The sequence below is a fragment of the Sorex araneus genome, chromosome 5, assembly GCF_027595985.1.
Source record: "Sorex araneus isolate mSorAra2 chromosome 5, mSorAra2.pri, whole genome shotgun sequence".
Lineage (NCBI taxonomy): Eukaryota > Metazoa > Chordata > Mammalia > Eulipotyphla > Soricidae > Sorex > Sorex araneus.
Genome location: NC_073306.1, coordinates 215214619 through 215236721, shown reverse-complemented (window position 1 = coordinate 215236721; position 22103 = coordinate 215214619). Strand labels below are relative to the sequence as shown.

General features: G+C 43.1%; 1 protein-coding gene across 2 annotated transcripts in view; it reads left to right on the top strand.

Annotated features, from left to right (window-relative positions):
* UNC5C (unc-5 netrin receptor C) overlaps positions 1-22103 on the top strand; it is a 370789-nt gene that overhangs the window by 299358 nt on the left and 49328 nt on the right. The window contains exons 7-8 of one of the 2 annotated variants that reach the window (XM_055139054.1): positions 2234-2398; positions 21273-21329. In XM_055139054.1, coding sequence (XP_054995029.1) covers positions 2234-2398; positions 21273-21329 — 222 coding nt within the window. The remainder of the gene's footprint in view (positions 1-2233; positions 2399-21272; positions 21330-22103) is intronic. The other variant, XM_055139055.1, reaches the window with a different exon arrangement.

Genomic DNA, 22103 nt, shown 5'->3' with positions numbered 1-22103 from the left:
TGGTGAATAATAGTTAACCCCATAGTGCAGTCAGTGCTTTCACTGTCGGAAAATCAATTACCCCTCCTAGCACCGAGGGGTACTTAGCTTTATTACTAAACGTGTAAAATAATAATATCACACAGAGATTAAGTGCTTATAAACACAGTCCATCTCTGGGACCCAGCAAAACCGCTTGGGTTCTTTCAGTCCGGAGACCTGAGCATCACTGAGAGCCACAGGCTCTAGGAGCACTAACCATTGATCTGCCAAAGGACACGGGACTAAAAGAGATTGAATGTTTCAGACAGGAATATTTGTTATCTGGTGTCAGTTTGTGGGACAAGGCAAATAAAACTTTTGGAATGAATTAAAAGGAAGACAAAGCTTTGTGACACACTGGCTGATGGGTCGTGGAACTCGAGCGCAGTCATCCTTTATTACCTGTCTATGTGGGTCACCTGCTCTGTGAGCTATCTGCAGTGGCCCCTGGGGTCAGAGGGCAGCTCTGCCTCCTGTCTCTCTTATCTCACGTCTCATACTGTCACCAGCATCCCTCCCTAGGGCACTTGAAGTTCATATTTGCAAAATCAAAACTAAAACCATAAAATTGCCTTAATTAATTAATTTTAATGTAGCGAAATGTTAAGCTAAATTGTTTTGAAATAGTTCATAAAATTCAGTGTGCCCTATTAAGGTAGCTGTTATCAGTTTCATTATTTAGACAGTTCCTTTTATTTGTCTAATGTTGGCCCATTCATCGCTTAATAGAGCTTTCTCAAAGAGAGGGCTTAATTAAATGAACTAGAGAAAATATAAATCATCTATATTTTATAATATCAAGTATCAATTTCTAGTGATCAGTGTCCCAAATTTTACTGGGATAGAGGGTGTTTAATTGGTGGGACAAATGTTGACACTAGGTTAGGTCTAGAATTTCAGTGTTTTCTCTTGTAATCTTCTACATTTTATCTAGATATTGACTTCTGCAATTAAAAACGCATTAAGAATTTTTGGCTTGAGATAGAAAAATGAGTGTGAGCATGGGCAAAGGACCCACATACATGTGAATACTCGGCCATTGTCCTGGTCAAACCAAATTTCTTTTTCCAGATTGCTTGCCTTGCTAGGATAACTCACTCAGTAAGATCTAAAATATTAATATATTTGCATTTTTCATGTAGGCATGTTTATATTTTATACACATTACAAATAATAACCATATTTATGCCTTTTGAATGTGAAAATATATCATTTCTCAAACTATGCATATTATTATGCATATAATAATCCATTATTATTGATCTAATTTATGCAGATATGATACATAGTATGTTTGATAAATTATGTTGGTATTATTTTATTTTTAATCTAGATAAATATGGATAGCATATTAATTATTAATGTACTTATGTATTTCCAAGAAAAATTTACAAATTAACTCATTTTGGCATTTTGTTCTGCTTGTATAAGGACCTTTACAGAATGCATCTTTAAAGTATGACCTCAGTGAAATTTGTTACACAATTTTTTAATTAAGACTTAAGTTGCATATTTGAAAAATAGAGATATGTCAGCTCAAACTCATTAAACTCATTAACAAGTCTAGCCAACATAATAAAAAAGATAGACAATTCTAAATAAAGGAATCACAGTGACAATTAACAATATGTCCAAGTATTTGTGAAATAGAAATATAAGTGTACGTATTATGGAAATAGTAGGAAAATCAAATGAATAGAAAAGTAGTCCATATCAGAATTAAAAAATGAGCTTGTGAAACATAGGAAACAGGTAAGTGGAAGGATGGGGTAGACAGATGGCAGACAGACGGACAGACGGAGGCAGAGCGTGAGGAGAGGCTCCTTCCCGCCTGATCAGTCTCCGCCCAGCCGGTTTCTTGTCCATGCTGTGCTGGAGACATTGAACGAAGGAAACTTCCATCCTGAACGTGCGCCCGACTTTCAGGCAGAATCCAGAGAGGGCCAAGAGCAAAGCCCGAGCTCCGTGGCCGAGGTCCCGGTGATGTTTGTGGCCCCGTGGGTCCCTTTCAGCTTCCCTTGGGGGGTCATAAGGAAGCAGCCCCCAGCAGGGGCACCCAAGGGACCGGGGCGTAGAGCCCACCTGCCCGTGTCCAGGCAGCGGCTCTCCCCGGCCTCTCTCGGTGTCTCTGTGGCGTTTCTGTCGGCGCGATGCCGGCTCTGGTCTCCAGCAGCTGCACAGACTAACCCGGTGCTGGTTCTTCCCGTGGCAGTGGACGGCAGGTGGACATCCTGGAGCAAGTGGTCCACGTGCGGGACGGAGTGTGCCCACTGGCGCAGGAGGGAGTGCACAGCGCCCGCGCCCAAGAACGGGGGCAAGGACTGCGACGGCCTGGTCCTGCAGTCCAAGAACTGCACCGATGGCCTTTGCATGCAGAGTAAGTCCGCCTGCGAGTGGCCGGGAGTGGCCGGGAGTGGCCGGGAGTGGCCCGGGGAGGCCGGGAGGGAACCCCGCAGGTCTGAAGGGAGCCTTTGTGGGGAATGTCAGGCATGGAGACTCTCCGAGCAGCGAGTGACTGCGTGGGCCCAGCAGGGTATCCCCAGAGGAAGCCTCCTGCGGGATTGAGAAGCTGGCCTCCCAGGACGGATAATAACTGTGCTTAACCAACGACTCAGCAGTACTGCTTTTCCGGGAGCAGAGGGGGATTTAGTCACTGCCGTGGAGGGGCTGTAGGTCTTCCCAGACCGGAAGCCATTACTTAGTTTTATTAGAGGCAAAATAAAGGGTGCCCCTAAACTTCCCATAGAGTCACGTGTAGCGAGTATTTATTCCTAATTCATCACCATCAATCTTATTTAATTGAATATCATAAGGACAAAAGGCATTTCCACAGGTATATAATATCACTGAGAACAAGCGTTTGGTGGAAATGTCTCCACAACCCCTTGAAAATTATCAATTTCTGTGAAATTTTGTGATGGTAAATGAACAATATTTGCCACATATAAAATTCTGAATAGATAGAAAATATTGGATTAAGAACATCAGGGTTAGGAGGCCTGGCGTGCAGACAGCTCTGGTTGCTAGCCACCCAAAATTAAAGAAATAAAAATAAATAAAAAGAACATCATAGGTACTGTAAACTAAAGAAGTCCCTTTTCATAGCTTTGTGCCTTAGGTTCTTCTTAATAAGGTGGCACGTTGTTTTTCCTATTTGTAAAGTTTGTCCCCTTTACTGAAGCATCCTTAGGTGGACCAAATTATTCTCTCTTTCATAACCAGGAATTGAGGACTAAGGATTGTTCAGAAATCACACTTGTGCAGAAAAATGAGCCAAATAATGCGCTTTGGATGTTGGTGTTGGCAGTTCTTGTAAGGACACTTACCTGTTAAGGCAGTACCAGCTCGGCGTGTTTGCGAGGAAGTACCTATGTCTTTGTCACTGTAAAATACCGTGTTCACATTGAGGAGAGCCTGCGTGTGCTCCGGACTAAGCCTGCTTATGCCCCAGACGGTGTGTACAGCCTCCACACAGACTGTGCACACCTTGAAAACTGACTGGGTTATCACTGATCGGGAAAAGCCCGCCCGGCTCTTGTCAGGAGCGTCTGTCGGAACGGGCCGCACTTGAGACTCAGCCGCAGCCCGCGGGCACTGTCTGGGGGCTGATTCCAGCCTCTCGCACACTCGTGTCCCAAGTGCAGGCCTGGGAAGTTGAACTACTGGGTCTGGGGAGGCAGCTCGGGGGCCGGGCTCCTGCCTTGCTCGTGGCCCGCCTGGGTTCTAGCCCCACTACTGCCAGGAGTGGCCTCGGCACAGAGCCCGAAGCAAGCCCTGCGCTGCCGTGCGTGGCCCCACACAGACACAGACACAGACACAGACACAAACGGGAGCGTCGTGCTGATACAGTGTCCCGTGCTCCAGGGTTAGTGTCCACAGCTGAGAGTTTGAACCGGTGGAGTCGAACCACACAGTGTCTTCAGCATTTTTATCATGGGGAATTCTTCCTGCTGAACAGACTGATCCCTGTCTGCAGAACGTATCATCAGTGTCTGACGTTTCTTCCTTATTCCCTCTTTCAAAATCATTTCCACTAAGAACTACTTTTCCCTACTGCTTCTATTGTACATATTTAAAAGTATCCAAGTGAATAGATTTTTCCAAGGAATAGAAGGTGCAGGTTGGACCACTGGGTCTTCAAAATTCACTGGATATTTTAAAATAGTGTCCTAAATCATCAAGTTTGTGAAATATTCAGGTTGATGCTTTCAAGGTATGGTTCCCAATTGCACATAGTTTATTTCTTACAGAATTAATGAAATGTTTCAAAGGATTTTAAATTTTCCAATACAGATGGTGTGAGGTATGTGCATAAATAAGAGAGGAAATGAAGCTACCATAGAGGTATTTGTTAGTTTATTTTCATTAAGCCTCTTGTTAAACTGAAGCATGTAGTATTAGGATTAAAATAAGCCAGTTAAAATGAGCTATCTCCCGCTACAATTCCAGTTTGCCATGGAATATCCCCCACCAGGTCAATAAACTCTTTCATCCATTTTTTTGTGCACCTCCTCTAACCCAACAGAAAATTGTAGTCTGACCTGCGATTGATTTCTTCGGTGATAAAAATCAAAGAGCTATTGCTGTGCTATGCAATTATAGTATTTTATAGTGAATTCTACAGTTTCTGTTTGTCAGTAAGCTAAATGTTTCTGGCATAGTAGCAGAAGTCTTGTAGGAGATAAATAACATTACCAAAGGATTATTCTCGAAGACCAAGGGCTTCATAGCAGTGAAACCACAGAATTTCCAAGATAGATAAGGTCTATATAAGAGAGAGTGTAGGCGTAGACAGCCAGACGTTTACCACTGACAATTAGAATGACTCGAAGAGGCAGCCTCGAGTGCAGATGGCCCTGGTGCAATGCCTGCGTCCGGTCCCCTGGCCGTACTGGGTGCCCCCTCAGCATCCCCAGGTCTGGGCTGGGAGGTCTCGGTGCTCTCCCCGGGAGGCCCAGGGAACGGCCCAGAGGACAGCCCCCCTGCAGGCCTGGCCTTGAACCCTACGCCCAGATGCCAGGTGTCACCAGGAAGGAGAGCCAGGTCTCTGGGGACATAAGCACAACTCGGGAGACGCCCCAGAAAGGGACTTGTTGTTTAGTGTTCATGTGCTTTGGTAGGATGTATATCTCAGTGTGGTGAAAGGAAGGGAGCTTGCTCATCACTGAACCAGGTGTGGGATGCAAACTCTGAGTCTATCCAGAATCTTGTGTTGATGTTTCTGACAGCAGTGTGGGTAGAGTGCTAGGTGAGAGAGATTCAGAGCTCACAGCGGGTGTCAGTCCGGTTCAGGTCCAGATAGAACCTGCACAATGCACTATATTTGGAAAGCTGAATGTTGCTGCAGAGACTAGAGATTGAGATGCTTAACAGTTATTAATGTAATACCTGTTCACTAATTTGTTCCAAACAATCATGCAGACCCATTTTTTCCTTACCACCACCAATACAATTCCTTTCTAAAAATAAGACACTGCGACTGAATAGTAAGACATAAAAGATACTCACAGGAAAGGGGTGTTATGTATTCCTGTGCGTGTTTGAGGCATCAAGAGGAGCGAGGAAATCCTCAGATGTCGGGAAGTATGCCAAAACTGAAACCCAGAGAAGCCGTTGATCGGGCCAGGGTAAGCCAGGGGAGTATCCCGTCTGGATGCAGGCTCGTGGTGTGAGGAGTCAGGGTTTCAGTTTGAACAGAAAGCCTGAGTGGAAAATGGCTCAGCCAAGAGTTGGGAGAAAGGAGCCTGAATAAAGGGGTAGACTGTAGCAAACGGTCGCAATCTTACTGGAAAACTCCTGGAGAAATGTTATCTATTAGCCCCAGGTAAATCACAAGAAAATTTATGGTAGGGAAAAGAAAAATGTTGTTGTCACTTCACATGTGTACACACAAACACACACACACAGCACTTGACTGGAGTCTAAAAATACTAGAAACAAAGTACTAAAAAATCTATAATTTATTTAACTGGTTAACCCTTTAGGGTATCAGAAGAAACGAGAAGCAGAGTACTGGCCAATGACAAAAAAGCAGCATAGTTCTAAAAATGAGCTACTAAGAAAGCATTTGTATCATGAAATCAAAGTTATGACGAAAGTAAGTAATATAATAATATAATGGTTAAGTTAGTGCTATGAAAACATGGACTCACCAAGCAATCTGAGTGAGACTACAAAATAAAATATAGAAGAAAAGCAGTATATCTCTGTATCATTTTGGGGGTGCTTGGGGCCACACCCAGCAGTACTCAGGGCTTACGCTCGGCTCTGCAATCAGGGGTCACTCTTGAATGGGTTCAGAGGACCCTGCGAGGTGCCAGGGATGGAATCCAGGTGGGTCGTGTGCAATTAAGTGCTGTACACACTGTATGCTCTAGCCCCATAGAAACAGTATTTTTAAAGGAATATGCACCGCACTGTGGTCCCATTGTTCACCAATTTGCTTGAGCGGGCACCAGTAATGCCTCCATTGTGAGACTTGTTACTGTTTTTGGCATATCGAATACGCCACAGGGAGCTTGCCAGGTTCTGCAGAGCGGGCGAGATATTCTTGGTAGCTTGCCAGGCTCTGCCGTGTGGGCAAGATACTCTCGGTAGCTTGCTGGGCTCTCCGAAAGGGATAGAGGAATCGAAGCCGGGTCAGCCACGTGCAAGGCAAATGCCCTGCCCGCTGTGCTATCGCTCCAGTTCCTTAAAGGAATATAAGCAAAAATAAAAGCAAGCATTATTTAAAAAAACAAATAGGATATGCTTTTCTGAGGAAAAATTTTTAAAGGAATACCTAGAAATATAAAATGATTTTTAAAAGTGAGACTCGATGAAATACTGAAAAATCAGATCTGAGACACTGTTAGAGAAAAAGCTTCAGAAAAAAATGGGTTGGAATGGGTTGTATGACTGAAATCCAATCATGAACGGCTTTGTAATATTCTAAAAAAATTTTTTTTAACTTGGGGATAAACTTTATAAAAAATAGTAGACTGGAAGCTCATAAAATTTCTCACAATACAAAGAAATAATATAAAGTGATTATTTTACATGGAGGCTAAAACACATGCAGAACTGAATTTATTAATACAGCAACATTTATGAGTTTCAGAAAATCAAGGTAGATAGAGAGGCCTTATTACTTTCAAACAAGCCTCCAAAGTTTCATCAACTATACTAAACTGTAAAAAAAGAATAGGTTCTTTTAAAGAAAATCGATTTTAAATGGAGCAGTTGAAAGTTAAGTGAAAATAAATTACAGACAACATTAATATGGATTATGGGAAATTTTATGTTATAACATTTTAGTTATAATTTTCATATTCCTTTTCAGGAAAATTATGCTAACATTATTTACACTAGGTCATACTGATCCGCGAATTCCAGTTGAGGTACTAAGAAAAAACTATGTACAAAAAAGGTTGAACAAACTTTAAAACAAAATGTTTAAGGAGAATTGAAAGGCAAAAGCAAAGAAATTTAAATTTTAAAAAATAAATAAAAACAGGGATCCTCGTGTAGCAGGGAAAATAATGTAAATTTATTAAACAGACCTATTAAAATACAACACTGTAAGTTTCAAATACTCAAAATTTCAGAGAAGTGTTGAACGATGTGGAACTTGGAGTATTATTAAATCTTTAGTTTAAAATGTACAGTTGGGAGGGCTGCAGTGGTGTACAGCCGGCAGGACACGTGCTTGTATGTGGCCCACCCGAGTCTGATTCCTGGAACCCACTATAGGCCTCCGAGACCCCAGGAGTGATCCCTGAGCACTGCCAGGGGTGGCCCCCAAACTAATGAAAGGGAAATTGACACATTTGTTTACCAATATTCACTCAGTTCCTCTTATTATTATCCCCACATACTAAGCATTATTTGTTTACAATATTAATTTATATCTTTAGATGTTTTAGTTTTTATAAGTATAATTTTCTGTTGATTTACTTATCAACATTTCCAAACTTTCCCGGACACTTTGATGATATCTTTTAAATGTAGGTATTGCTTGAGTGTCTGTTTAAATTATGATTTAAAAATTATGAAGGTTATTTTTGTGATTGTTTGATAGTGAAAAGAAACATGGTACATGCCAAGGCACAGACGGGCACGGAGCTGCCGTACAGCCTCGCTCCAAATCCCCATGTACCACGCGGGCCGTGTCTGCTGCTCCCGCGGCCCCAGAGCAAAGAACCGGGAAGAGGCTGGAGGCACAGTGCAGTGGGTAGGCACTTGCCTTGCCCGCGGCTGACCCAGGGTTAGCTGACGCTCCATATGGCCCCTGATCAGCTCGAGGAGCGACTCCTGAGCACAGAGCCAGAAGTAAGCTCTGAGCACCCCAGGTGCTCAAACCACCACCCACGCCAAAACCCTAAGTAAGAAGAATGCCAACTGCCAGCAAATGTGCCCTGAGGAATCGCTTGCATTTACTAATGGTGCTTTCCACACTTACACCTTTGATTCAGTCGTCCTACTTCCATGAGAATATTTTAATTACTATGAGTGAATATCTAGAAATGTATATGCTAAATACGCTCATAAAAAATGCAGTCCCCAAAGTCTAACATCACAATGGTTAAGTAATACATAGAACTTCCTTTAAAAGGATTTTCATCCACTAAATTATTGATGACTATTTAACACAGAAAATCAAAAGTGAATTAATATATGCATTTTATCATAACTATACCAAATTAAATTAGACTTAGAAAAAAGTAAATAAAAACATATTTTCTTGGTTAGTGAAATTCCATGTTACTTTTTCTTTTTCAATGTGATTTTTATTCTTTATGTTTAATATTTCAGTGTGTTTAACAATAGTCTCATTCCCCTGACCCTGAAAGAGCCTCCAACCATTGGGAAAGACAAGTAAGGAGAGGCTGCTAAAATCTCAGGGCTGTGTGTAATAGAGACATTACTGGTGCCCACCTGAGTAAATCGACGAACAACGGGATGACAGTGATACAGTGATTTCAGTGTGTCTATAACGTGTAAATGTGGTTTTTAGAAAAGAAATGCATGTGACGTAAATTTCCTGAAGGTTTCTGGATGCAGGGATTTCTAGACTTGGGATGTCACAGACCACTGACTTGTCCTAGAAATTTGGTCTTCTTGATTTAAATTAGAAAAATTTTAAACTACATTGTCAAAAAATACTTCATAAAACAATTTATAAGCCCTAGTAGAGTATCATTTCATAAAACATTTCCATAAACCCCATTACTGTAAAACTCTAGACAGCAGAGTGCCTTGTGAGTGGATCAAGTCCTGTATAAAAGAATTTTGAAGACCAGAGATTTAAAAGTGAATTAGACTTTCATATTATTTCCCAGTTGTTCATTGTCCATATATCCTTCTGTCCTTGCAGCTGCACTTAAACAGTTTGTTAAATTGCATTCATCTTATAAGGCATGTAACTTCATTTCTGAAACAAGGGCAAACATATTTTAGCATCCCCCGTAGCTCAAGGAAATATTTTAGACTATCTATACACATTAGTTTATACTGAAGCATGATATATATCATAAATATATCATACTGTTTTGATTCCCACTTGCCTGAAAAAGTAGTTTGCGCACTGCAAACTGCCTTCAAATTTAGAGCTTCCAGAAATAGGTGTCACTGGGATCTGTTCTGAAGGGTAATTAGAAGTCATCAGAGTCATTTTACATATCAGAGGCATCTTTGGCTTACTCACAAATTGTTAATTTGAAAAATAAATAACATGAAGACTAAATAGACCAGATGAAGTAGATTATATAAAGTAGATAGCTTTCACTACTGAAACTAAGCGCATTATCTGATATAAGAAAAATATATACAACAGAACACAGCACGACTGTAACAGGAAATGGTGCGTTTTGTTGCTATGTGGGTGAGTCTAGAGAGGGTCATACTCAGTGGAGTGGAGAGAGGGAGGGGACAGAAGCAAAATGCTCTCTCTCACCTGGGGATATACAGACACACCACAGGGCCAGAGAGAGAGTACAATGAGCAGGGCACCTGTCTCCCACACAGCAGACCCTGGTTTGATACCCCTGTTGCATATGGTCCCCCCAGCACTGCCAGGAGTAAATGCAGGAGTAATTTCTGAATGCAAAGCAAGAAGTAATATCTGAGCATCAGGGGGTGCCCCCCATGCCTATATATATATACATATATATATATATAATTTATATATAATATATAAATTGATAACAAATGGGCTGGAGTCATAGCACAGTGGTTGGGCATTTGCCTTTCACGCGGCCAACCCGTGTTTGATTCTTCTGCCCCGGCAAGCTACCGAGAGTATGGAGCCCGCACGGCAGAGCCTGGCAAGCTACCCATGCCTATTGGATATGCCAAAAACAGTAACAATAAGTCTCTCAATGAGAGGCGTTACTGCCCACTTGAACAAATCGATGAGCAATGGGATGACAGTGACAGTGACAGTGATAACAAATGGCCAATGACAATAGACCCAGAGAGTTGGCCTACAGAACCGAGTCTGCCAAAGGGTGTGTGGGAGAGGACACTGGAACATCGGTGCGGGGACACTGGCACCCTGTAGTCATAGTGTATGCCATAGTGACATACGTGTTGGGACATTGTATGCCTGAGACTCTGTTGTTAAGAGCATTGTAAACCGCAGGGCCTCAATGAATATTGAAGAAAAAAAGAGAAAGAGAACATTGAAAAAGAAAGAAGAAACCAATGTTAATAACTTACATTTATTGGTTTTTAAAAAATATTTTCATTGGTTGACATTCGATGGTTCATAATAGTGTTAATGGTTCCTCATACACACGCACAGTTCGACAGTGAACCACTGCCCGTGCAGCCACGCGGACTTCTGTTTTACTTGAACCTGTGGTAGAATACAGTGTGGTTTTTCAGAGGAAGGTATTGGAAGGCCCATTACCTGCTCCCTGCCAACTCAATTTATTTATATCGTCTCTACAATTATAAAATTATATGAAAGGAGCACCGTGCTTTACAATATACTTCTGAAATCAGGCTATAGATAGGAAGGTTTTCAGGGAAGAGAGAATAAGTTGGACACAGAGAAAGAAATTTGACAGGAAAGCAACCATCCCGAAGCTGCTGTGACAATGTGTAGACTTGCCTTTTCTCGCACAAGCGAGACCTGATCACTTACCTGTTTTGATCCTTGAAATGGCCTTTTTAACTTTTAAAAAATGTATTATAGACCATAGGTAGTCCCTCAGGGAAGGAGCTTGCCTTGCACACAGCTGACTCAGATCTGGTCATCCACAAGGCATGGGGTCCCCCGAGAACCTCCAGGGGTGCTTCCTGAGTGCAGAGCCAGGAGGCAGCCCTGACACGTCAGGGGCAGCCCCCGAACAACCAGACAAAGCTTCAGCACCATGCATGTCGAGTGTTCATCGTGGTGCAGTCGGTTCACCTCGACACCAGCACGCCCAGTGACAGACCAGTGTCCCTGGCTCACTCCTGGCCCACCCATGCCCCCTGTCTGCTGCTCAAGGCTGCACTACAGCACCCAGAATTTATCACCAGTAGGTATTGATGTCAGTACATCCTTGGGCTGTTTCCCCAATCACCACGGTGAATTAAGATCTACTTTGCCATGATTTTACGGACAGTGGTTTAACCTGTGCTCCCCTCTCCCCTTCGGAAATGACAACAGCCCAGAGAGGTAGTTCGGCAGGCAGGCGCTTCCTTGTACTCTGCTGACCTGGCTTCTATTCCTGGCATCCTGTGTGGTCCCCTGGGACCACCGGGTGTGATGCCAGAGTGCAGAGCCCGGAGAAAGCCCTGCCCACCGCTGGGGATGCCCCCAAACAAAAACAAAATTTTTAATTAAAACAGAGATTCACATACTATGTTTGTGTTTTTAATTTTAGTCCAGCAATGAAGCTCTTATATGTATTTATGTATGCAGGAAATCAGATAATTAAATGTTGCTATAATAACAATATTATTATTAACCTTATTCAAAATAAGCTTATTCCTAGAGTCAACATAAGCTCTACTGGTGGGCTTTAGCTTTGAGTTCTTCTGAACTATGAGAGTCCTACATAGGACTATTTGAAAGTTCTAGTCTAAATTTAGAATTTTTTCTTCATGCTGAAGTGGGTTTTCACCACAGTAGACAAATTAAAAAAAAATACAACTTATAAACAAGAACGGCCTGGAATTGTGTATGCATCACTGAACTTCCTGGCTTTGGGAAATTAAAACATTCTGCCACCTGAAAACTTAGCACTTTCTACTCATTAAAGAATCTGCATGTCACACGGTTCCCTCACTCCCTCTCACCCCCAGAGGAAGTGGCAGAGTTGCCGTACGCTGTCACACTCGGGGCACTGTATCGCTGGGCCCTGGAGTTCCGGGTTCAGTTAACAGCCCTCTGTCACTTACACTTACTTACAAATAGAGTCATTTCTGGACTTAGAAGGATGTGTTTGTAACTGCCCCGTAGGTCTCTGAGAAGGTGCTAGTCAGTTGGTGGAGGACGTCTTGTTAGCCCTGCAGATTGCTAGGAAGTCTGATCGCAAGTGTCAGACAGAGAGAGCTTTTGTCTGCAGCTTGCAAGTGCTGGTGTCTGGTTGTGTCTCTGTCGTGATGTGGGCTTGACCAGCTGAACAATGCGTACTCTCAGCATGCCCCAACAGAGCACGGGCCTCTGATTTTTTTACCGTAGAATGGCTTGCTTTTGCTTGTTCCTTACTGCTGAACTCTATTTTCTGCTCTTGAGAGCAGGGATGCAGTCACTCCTTTCCCGCAGAAAACTGGTTAGCACCTACAGCTGTCAGAGGACAAATGCAGGGATTGCTGCTTCCAGGCCCAGGAGAGAACCTCAGAGGGCAGAAAAAGGAATATTTATTATTCTTTGAGAAGTTCGTGTTTTTATTTTTTATTTTTTTAATTTTATTTTTTATTGAATCACTGTGAGATACAGTTACAAAGTTTTCATATTCGATCCACCACCAAACCCCCGCATACCCCCTCCCACTCCCCCTCTGCCTGCGTGGCAGACATTTTTCACTTTACTCTTTCCTTACTTTGATTACATTCGATTTTCAACAGGGATCTCACTATCATTATTCGGAGGTTTTCCTCCAGCAGGCAGACATGTTGGATGGCATCAAGAGATTGTATGTTTTCATTTTTCAGAGAAGGTTCGGAGCTGTCCCAGTCCCGCATCCTGGAGCCGTGTTAGTTGCTGCTCATTGTCGCCGGGGCTCCATCTGGAGAAGGTGTACCAGCTGTGCCTCCCCCATCTGGCTCCCTGGTGCAGCTGGCCCGGTCTGGGGGTCCGGAGTACTCTCCGGCCACGTTGCTTACCAGAATGCCCAGCTTCTTCTCTGTTGAATGTCGAAGTTCGTGTTTTTAATCAAACACGTATTTTTCTCTTCCCCTTCATGTCTCAAACTATCTTGCTACAAAACAAAGAAAATTCTTGGATAACTCTTGATTTGATTTTATACCCTTTATTTCTTGCACTCTTACAAGGGAGCATTTTGACTTTATAATGGTGGTGGGGGCATTGTCGGGGGGGAAGGGCTCTGTGTTCAAACGTGTGCCTGTAGCCCGCTGGTACATAACTTCATAACTTCACAATAACTACACAATAGTGACTTCAACAGCATCTGACTTGCCCGGCACCACCTTTAAGGAATCAGACTTACTCCGTGCCCCCTCAGAACCCCCCATCTCTAACCAAGCCAGCAGAAAGCGCCCCTCCCTGCTGACAGTGAGATAGATTTCCGCCAACCCTGGCTTCACCCATTTGGGGAAGTAAAGTGGTACAGACTCAAATAACTATTATTTTCCTCTAAACTCTGAGCTTGACCCTCTTTGTTTTGTTTTAAGCATTTTTTTATTGTAGCAAATACACATGAGAGAAAATTTATTGTTTTAACCATTAAAAACAAGCCAAAAATAAAATTGTTTGAGAGCAGTTGATCAAAATGGCTTGATTTTTTTCAGACGTGAATATGCATTTCAGACCTACTTTGGTCGCCTTCTGGGAGTCGACAAAGAAGACTGAGACATCCGCAGGGCTCAACCCTCCCGTCCAGTGTCCATGGCTGGTTGTCAGTGTTCGAGAGGTCCCTGGGTCGGGCCGAGAGGGGAGGCTGTGGCAGGAAGTCCACGCACTCAGCAGCAATCACAGTGAAATCAGAAACTCCAATTGTGGGTCCGTGCCCTAGAATTTATGAATTCATTTATTTAGAGCTCCCTACACCCCATCACTAAGTAATCCCCCGGAAGAGTGGTAAATTATAATAAATGACCAGGAGCGGCTTTGACAGGCCCAACCTTTGACATCATTAGTGAAGTCCTGGAGGGCTGTCTCGAGAACCAGCCGAAAAGGAGAGAAACAAAACCAAACTAAAAAAAAAAAAAAAAAACCTTTGGACATGGTTACCTCAGATGCCTTTGAGGCTTTTAATCAGAACATTTGTGTCAGGAGAAATATAATTGGGCTGAGAAAAATCACATATTTTACAATAGTGTAAGGTCAGTATGAAAAGCTACAGCCAGAGTTGTCTGTTGGAAAGAGACATTCTGGCCCTGGGGTCACCTGGACGAGGCCACTGCCCAGGACTGGTCTTGTCTGCTTCAGGTAGAGACACTAAACTAACCCCGAACTGTTCTACGAAAGCACGTTCTTCAGAGAACCTTCCCGACGCTTTCATAAGCTGTAATTGAGTCATGCCGCGTAGTAAGCTTACCCACTGAGCCCCAGATGAGATGTGAGTCAATCCTGTTTTTTTTAATACTCACACCATCATCAAATCTATTTACATTTAATAAGGTCAAAGAAGCAGCTCTTTATTGAAATATGAAGGTGAGCAGGGAAACCTCACGAGTCCTTCTCCTTCGACTAGGAATTCCTTAGCTAATCGAATGTCAGGGAGCTTTAACCTCCTGACCTCCTCACACGGGCTTCACTTTTAGGCTCTCAGTGGTTCTCAGTCTCCAGAGGGCATGAGAAAATTGCAGGATCATATACATTTTAGTGTCGAGGCGTTTTGGGCTTTATTGGGGTTTTGTTCGCTTTCCATGCAATGCCCCAACTTGGCAGGCAACTGCAGCTGCACTTGACCCCAGTCTACTGCGTCTGACGTTGCCCCACTGAAACAAACTTGGCCTGAGTTCAATTTAATAAAGCGCAAAAGGTACAAAAGAAGCCTTGCAAGCAGAACTCTCCACATATCCTAGGAGCAACTCTTTCTTGCGAATGAGGCAACTGAGGCACGAAACGGAAACAGCGTGCCCGATGCCCACGGCAATCCCGTGTGAACAATGTGCGGCACAAATGCCTCAGTTCCTGAGCTTGTCTGTCTCCGTGCAGGCTCTTGGCTTCGGGAAACAAGAGTCTGTCGGCTTTCCAGCATTCAAACTCCCACCTCCCCCTGCCTAGGATCCCTCAGACCTTTATTCCTGTGTTCTGGATGTTTTTCAAGAACTGCCAATAATTCTTCTAAAACACTCTCTGCATGTCCTTTCACTGGAGGTTGGAAATCTCTCTTCGTTCCGCTCTCTTATGAGTGGCAACAGTAATGTTCAAATGGAAAGTTGTTTTACTTTATATAATATCATTTAATCCAAATAATACATAACTGCCTCCGCCCTTGTCTGGTAATTCCTTGTCTCCACTGTTCACCCCCCGCCAGTGAGTCCTGAAAGAAACTGTCATCAGCTGCTCACAGGGCGGATTCTCTGCTTTTCTCTAGGCACACCGCAGCCCCCCGGACCCTTGGGCCCAGGGGGGTAGTACAGGAAACCAAAGACCCATTTTAACTGACACTGTGTGGATGGTTTGCAAGTAGTGGGGTATAGACTTGGCCTTGCGGCACCTGTGTAGTTTAATACTCAGGACTCTGACAGTGCTCACACTAGCATAAACACTCGATAACCTTTTCTACGGAACAAATGTGCCTTGAGCAGTAGAGACAGAACAACAGGTAGGACCTTGCCTTGCTTGTCCCTGAATTCCATCGCTGGCACAGTGCATGGTCCCTGTACATCACCAGCGTGACCCTGAGCACAGCCAGGGCTGAGTCTGAGCACAGCCAGGTGAGTCTCCCTGAACCCCTCTAAGAAAGAAGAGAAAAGAAAAATGTGTAACGTATCTAACAGGTAAGATACATTGGGGATATGTATGGAAAAAAATGAGTAGATTTCCCAAACATAGCGAAAAATTAAATCTGTTGGAATTTCACTTTCAGTTACAAACAAAAGTTGTTATGGGCGGGGGACGTAATAGAAAGGCTAAGAGGGAAGGCACAGTAAACTCCTGCTTTGAGGGTAAGATTACTGTGCGTATTTAATTTGGTAAATTGGTTAGATTTTTCTACTTTGTTTTATATGAGTATAAAATGAGTTGTTATTGGTATAAGTGACATCAAATATTCGTGTTTCATGTGTACACAGTTCTGCACATTATCACAGACTTGCATTGATTCTTGTCATATCTTGCAAAATGATCACCACACTAAGCCTGGTAAACATATCAGATGACAGACAATAATGAGGACTGGAGCGATAGCACAGCGGGTAGGGTGTTTGCCTTGGATGGGCTGACCCAGGTTCTAGTCCTCCGTCCCACTCGGAGAGCCCGGCAAGCTACCGAGAGTATCCCGCCTGCACGGCAGAGCCTGACAAGCTCCCCGTGGCATATTCAGTATGCCAAAAACAGTAACAACAAGTCTCACCATGGAGACGTTACTGGTGCCCACTCGAGCAAATTGATAAACAGCAGTACAACAGTGACAGTGACAGTGATTCTTAATGGGTGGTTTTTATTGATGATAACCAAAGATCTACTCTCTTAGTGACTTTCAGTACTCTAGACCATATTATGAACAAAAATCACCCTATTCTACATTACTTATTCTGTAATTTGGAAATTTGTGTCCTTGGAACCACTGAATATCTGTTACCTCTTTATGAACCTTCAGTTATAAAATATCTTCAGATGGTGTTTTGAGCAGCTATGAAATGATTCTCCAGCCTGAGTCATTTCAGGAACTGTTCGAGACATCATTTCCTTGCTGCTGCTTCCAAAGTGTCCGTGTGAAGTTCTCCTAAAGTTCCTCCCTGCAGTCAGACTTCCTCACATCCCTGTTTTGCCAGTCAGGAGAATCTCTCCTTTGAAAATGAGCGTTCTTTAAAGATGGTGCTGACAGAAAGAACAAACAGAGGTCACGGGGCAGGACTGTCTCCATAGCTCTGAAGTTCAAGCCCGTGTTCCCAGTGTGAGACCACTAGAGACTTCAGAAGCTGTCGGTGGAATTGCATCTTCCCCAGAGCGGCTCTTCCAGGCTGAAACGGGCCTTTCCGTGCGGGACACTCAGTGCCTGGCCCGACTGCTAGGCAACCAAAGCACCGCTGGTGCCCCAGCTCCAAGCCTTCAAGGTTCCACTGCTTCCGGTTGAGAAACTGTTTCCATACCAAGATGCACTCTGGCCCCTGAAGCTTTCTTCAGAGAGATGCCTCTTGTATCTGCCAGAAGCCACAAACCAAGAATAATTTTCTTGAAAAGAAGAGAGTAACTGAGTGTGGAGCACTGGGAGGTGTGCATTGATCATGGTTCAAAGCTGAGCGGAGGAACTTGGTCTGAGGCCGTAACAGGACCAGAAATCCAGACTCATTCCTGAGGTCACTCATCACACAAATACGCTGCTTGGATCAGCTCTGCAAGTACAAGCCATGGCCCAGATTGTCGGTGTGTCTGTTGAGCACACGTTCCTGACTTTGGTCTACGCATCACCCATTGATACTTGCCGCCTTCCAGCACTGGATCCATCTCACTTTATCTTTCCCATAGCTGTGGGGATGCAATGTCCTCACAGAGCGATGGAAACTCGGACACTGAGAGAAGGGAGTGGTCTGACAAAATGCTGGTGGCCCACGGCTGAGCGAGTGTCAAGGCTAGTACTCAGGTCGTGGTCCCCGACACTGGACACTGAGAAGCTTAATTTCACCCTCTTGTCTGACAGCTCTGGGGCTTTTTCCAGTCTGCCTTCCTTTCAGAAAGAAAAGTGACAGAGATTCTCAGCTTCTGAACCAGACCATTGGCAGTGACACTGAAAGCAATTATTTTGCACCATGTTCTGCCAGAGATGTGATTTCTCATTGCAGCTAGGACTCTCAGCGTGCTCACCTCATTAGCTGGAGGAAATGTCTCCTGTTGTTCCTTGAGAGGAGGATCAGAGGGAGGAGTAGGAAAACAAACACTGGAAAGTGATTCTGAATTCCTCTCGTTTGGGGGACAAAACAGTGAGCCCTTCTTCTCTGGTTCCGGGCTCCTAAGTGAGGCTTTAGTGGTATGGCTGCAGAAGTGTCTTTAAAAGATGAAAAGTTGTACAGAGTTGCCATGAATTTTATGCCAGAGTTTCTGAAACCAAATGCATTCATATGTGTACTTAATAGTAGGCTGTTTAAAATGTTCAGTTTGATGCAGAGGAAAAATGACAGTTTGACTGGATAAATCCTAATTGACTATGAGAAATAACTACAAGTTATACTTATGGTTTAAATTTTATTTTAGAGCACGCCTGAATGTAAAAAGTTCACCAAATACTTTAATAGACCTTTCCCAGGTCATGGGTCATAAAAACTACCCATGTAAATCTATCCCTTCATTTTCTGTAGAGAAGTCAAGTGATCTTTCCAACATTATTTTCAATCAGCAGGTTTGCTGGGACCTTAGAATTCACGGAGCATCTTTCCCTTCTGAAACTCTGTCTGATTCCTTCTCTTCCTTCAGGATCAGAGTTTACTTTCACTCTGAGCCTGAAAAATCATTTCTTCCCTGATTTTCTACATTGTTCACTCTTTTCCTAAGATGTTCATCTTGTGTGTGTGTGTCTGTGTGCGTTTGGGGGCCACACCAAGTAGTGTGCAAGGCTCACTCCAGGCTTGCACTCAGGGTCACCCCTAGTGGAGTCTGGGGACCACTGGGATCCTGGAATCGAGCCTGCCCTGGCTGTGTGCAAGGCAAGTGTCTAACCGGCCCTATCACGCAGGCCCAAGTTTGTCTGTTAAGGGGGTTTCCAACAGTACAAACACTTCATTGTTTTGTTTACATTCTTTTGTTGTTGTTGTTGTTTGTTGAAGAGGAACGTGGCCCCCTGTTTGTCACTGTACTGCAGGGTATAAAGCATGACCCGGTATGTGGTTCAGATTGTTAGAGAAATGAATGAGTGAATGAGCTGATGCAGATTCCAGGTCTGTGCCGGGAATGAAGTAGAAGCCTCCCATCACTGCCGTAAGGCACAGAATTATTGAGTTGGCCAGACCTACATGAGCTTGAGGAAAATTTAGATTAAATAAAAGTTACAAGTTCATCTTTATTCCTCCTCGGTCTGAGTGTGTAGAGTGGGGCTTTTGCCGAGAGATGGGCTATGAGCCCTGGAAACCCAGAGCTTCGTCAGAAGAAGGATCTGTACACCAGAGTAAATTTCTCTAGCAAGGTTTCTCCAGGCCTGACCTATTTTCCTCTGCTCCTGTGCTGAAGTTATCAGAATTCTCAGGGGACACATCAGGCCGTTCCCAAGTGACATTTACTACACAATTTTCCTGATGCTCTCGCCTGCAAAAAAAAAAAAGCAAACAAACACCCTACTTTGACATCCTCCTATTTACTGTCGCCCTTACCAAATGGGCCAGTACCTAACCAGCCTCCTCTCCTAGCAGCGAGCTGAGTTTTTGTCTGAAGTCTTTGGGTTTCAAAAATAAATAACATTTATTTCCTCCCGGTCTATGTCCCAGATGTCTCTTTATTGAGTTCACAGAATACAAATGGAAAAGGTTATTACCAGACACAAGTGTTTGAAATGAAAATCAAACCTAATACATAGACTAAGACAACTGAAATAAGGAATATAATATTTATAAAACCAAGTAGAAGGTTGCAATCATTGCTCTAAAATAAAGCATTAAAAATTAATTCAGAGCAAACCCTCTGTGCCTCAGCACACCTCTCTTTCATTAGGGAGCACTGCTGAATGCTTCTCTAGAATTAGCCCTACAAATAGGTAAATAGCTTGTCGGATCTGAGAGTTCTGTAAACTACCAAAGATTGATCTGAGACGTGATTTAGCACTATCTTTAGTATTAAACCAATACAGGCCTTTAATTTTCAATAGTTAATTGTGACTTATGCCATTTCTCTACATTTTCTTTTGCACTCAGCCATTATTAGGAAAGTTTCATTCACATGAATCCTACTCATCTGCTATGGCTTAATCCAATGGGCTTGTGTCATTTGATGAGTTCCGATGTTGTGCAATGTTAAATAGTAGGAACTGTGGATGCCAATTACAAGTTATGCTTTTACAATGTGCAAATACTTTCATTCAAAAACATTTGGTTCGCAGCTCAAAATGTTTTTTTCTTTGTCTTTGTCTTCAATTACAACCTACTCCCACCACTGTCACCATCACCAACACCAGATTATCAGTTTTCTACTCTAACTCCTGGAGGAGAGAGAACAGGTACAATGCTGGTAATAGCTCTGCATTTACTACTGAGGTGTGATTTTTATCTTGCCCAATTTATGCTGCTCACCTGAAGCTTTCCCCAAAAATAACGTTGTAACATCTAAACCCTATTGATATTTTAATAGTTCCACATAAAAATTATCCAGTTTCAATCACACTGATACACTGCTTTGTCCCTTGGGAAAACTTCTTGTATTCCATTAAGTGGGAGAGCCAGAAACAATGGGAAACCCAAAAAGTGACTCTGAGATTAAGGGGAGAGGCAGTGGTTTCAAATGAGCACAGTAAGTGGGTGTTTAACCTTTGACCAACGCTGACGGGTCTTCTTTAGTCTCTTAGACCAAGAGCAAGCTGTTATGATTAAATAAAAAAGAATAAAGAAACTGTTTAAAGCCTTGCTGAGTATGTCCTGGGAATTAAAGCATATGGCAGGGATAAGGAAAAAAGATTTTCCTTATGCTAATGACCCTTGATGTCTGAAATAAATTAGATCCATTAGAGTTTATGCTCAATAAAAGAAAGACTTTAAGCACTCCAAAGTTAGTGACTCGAGACCAGTTTTTGCTCTGAAATTCAATCTGCCTACTTATTAATTCTCTGTGAGGCTCCTGAGCAGACAGGAGGTACAGCCTCAAGATTCTGGGCTGGACCGGGGGTCTGGGTGATCACAGGTTTCTCTCTCTTTTCTTTTAATTTAGCCATTCTCATGTCGCTTCTTTTGTTTCCATCATTCATTTGATTTTGCTTCCATTTTTGTTTTATATTTTCTTTCTTTTTAAGGTTTCATTTATCCCATTTCAACTGAACAGAGAACCCAGAATGAATATGGATTTTCTTGTAAGTTTGATGTTTGGTTTTTATGTTGCTGAATAATCATTCAATACCATTGCCCGCAGTTCAAGCTTACCTTTCTTTGGATCACAGATGTGCACAGGGGAAAGAGCCACCTAATATATTCTAATATGAAAAAACAAATTAGATTTTCACTGCTGAGGAGAAAAAAGGTTATTTCCAGTCTCTGGCAGCTTGAAAATCTCTCAGTCTACCACAGTAAACTCAAGTCCCAGTGGCTGGACATCAATTCTGATATCAATAATAGGCAGGGTCCAAATGCTAAGAAAAAAGGGGAGCGAAAATGCCGATTTATTGTGTTAGAACTCGTGAATGGTGAATGAATAATTATCCCTTAGTAAAGTAAAATATGACGGGTCTAGCTCGGGGGTCTGGACCAGAATTCAGACAATGCAGAGCACTCACATAACACACCGCTCCTTTGCGGGCAGGTTTCACAAAGCAGGAGCCTTTGCGTGCCCTGGGCTCTGAAAACATTTGTTAGTAAACGTGGTTGGAGGGAACGTGTAGATTCTAGAGTCTGATTCTGGAAGAGAGAAGTTAAAAAACAAGAAAGAGTCACTTCACATAGAGTAAATTTAAACACATATTTCTCACGGGGGTAGACAGACTGATTCTCAGCGGGAAAGCGCTTCCTGTTGTCAGATTGTCAGTGTGTCTACACCAGCAGGGGACGGCTGGGCGGAGCAGCCCCCCATCTGGGACCAAGAGACCTTAAAAGCACTGGGGGTCACCTGGAAACCAGTACCCACAGCCCCC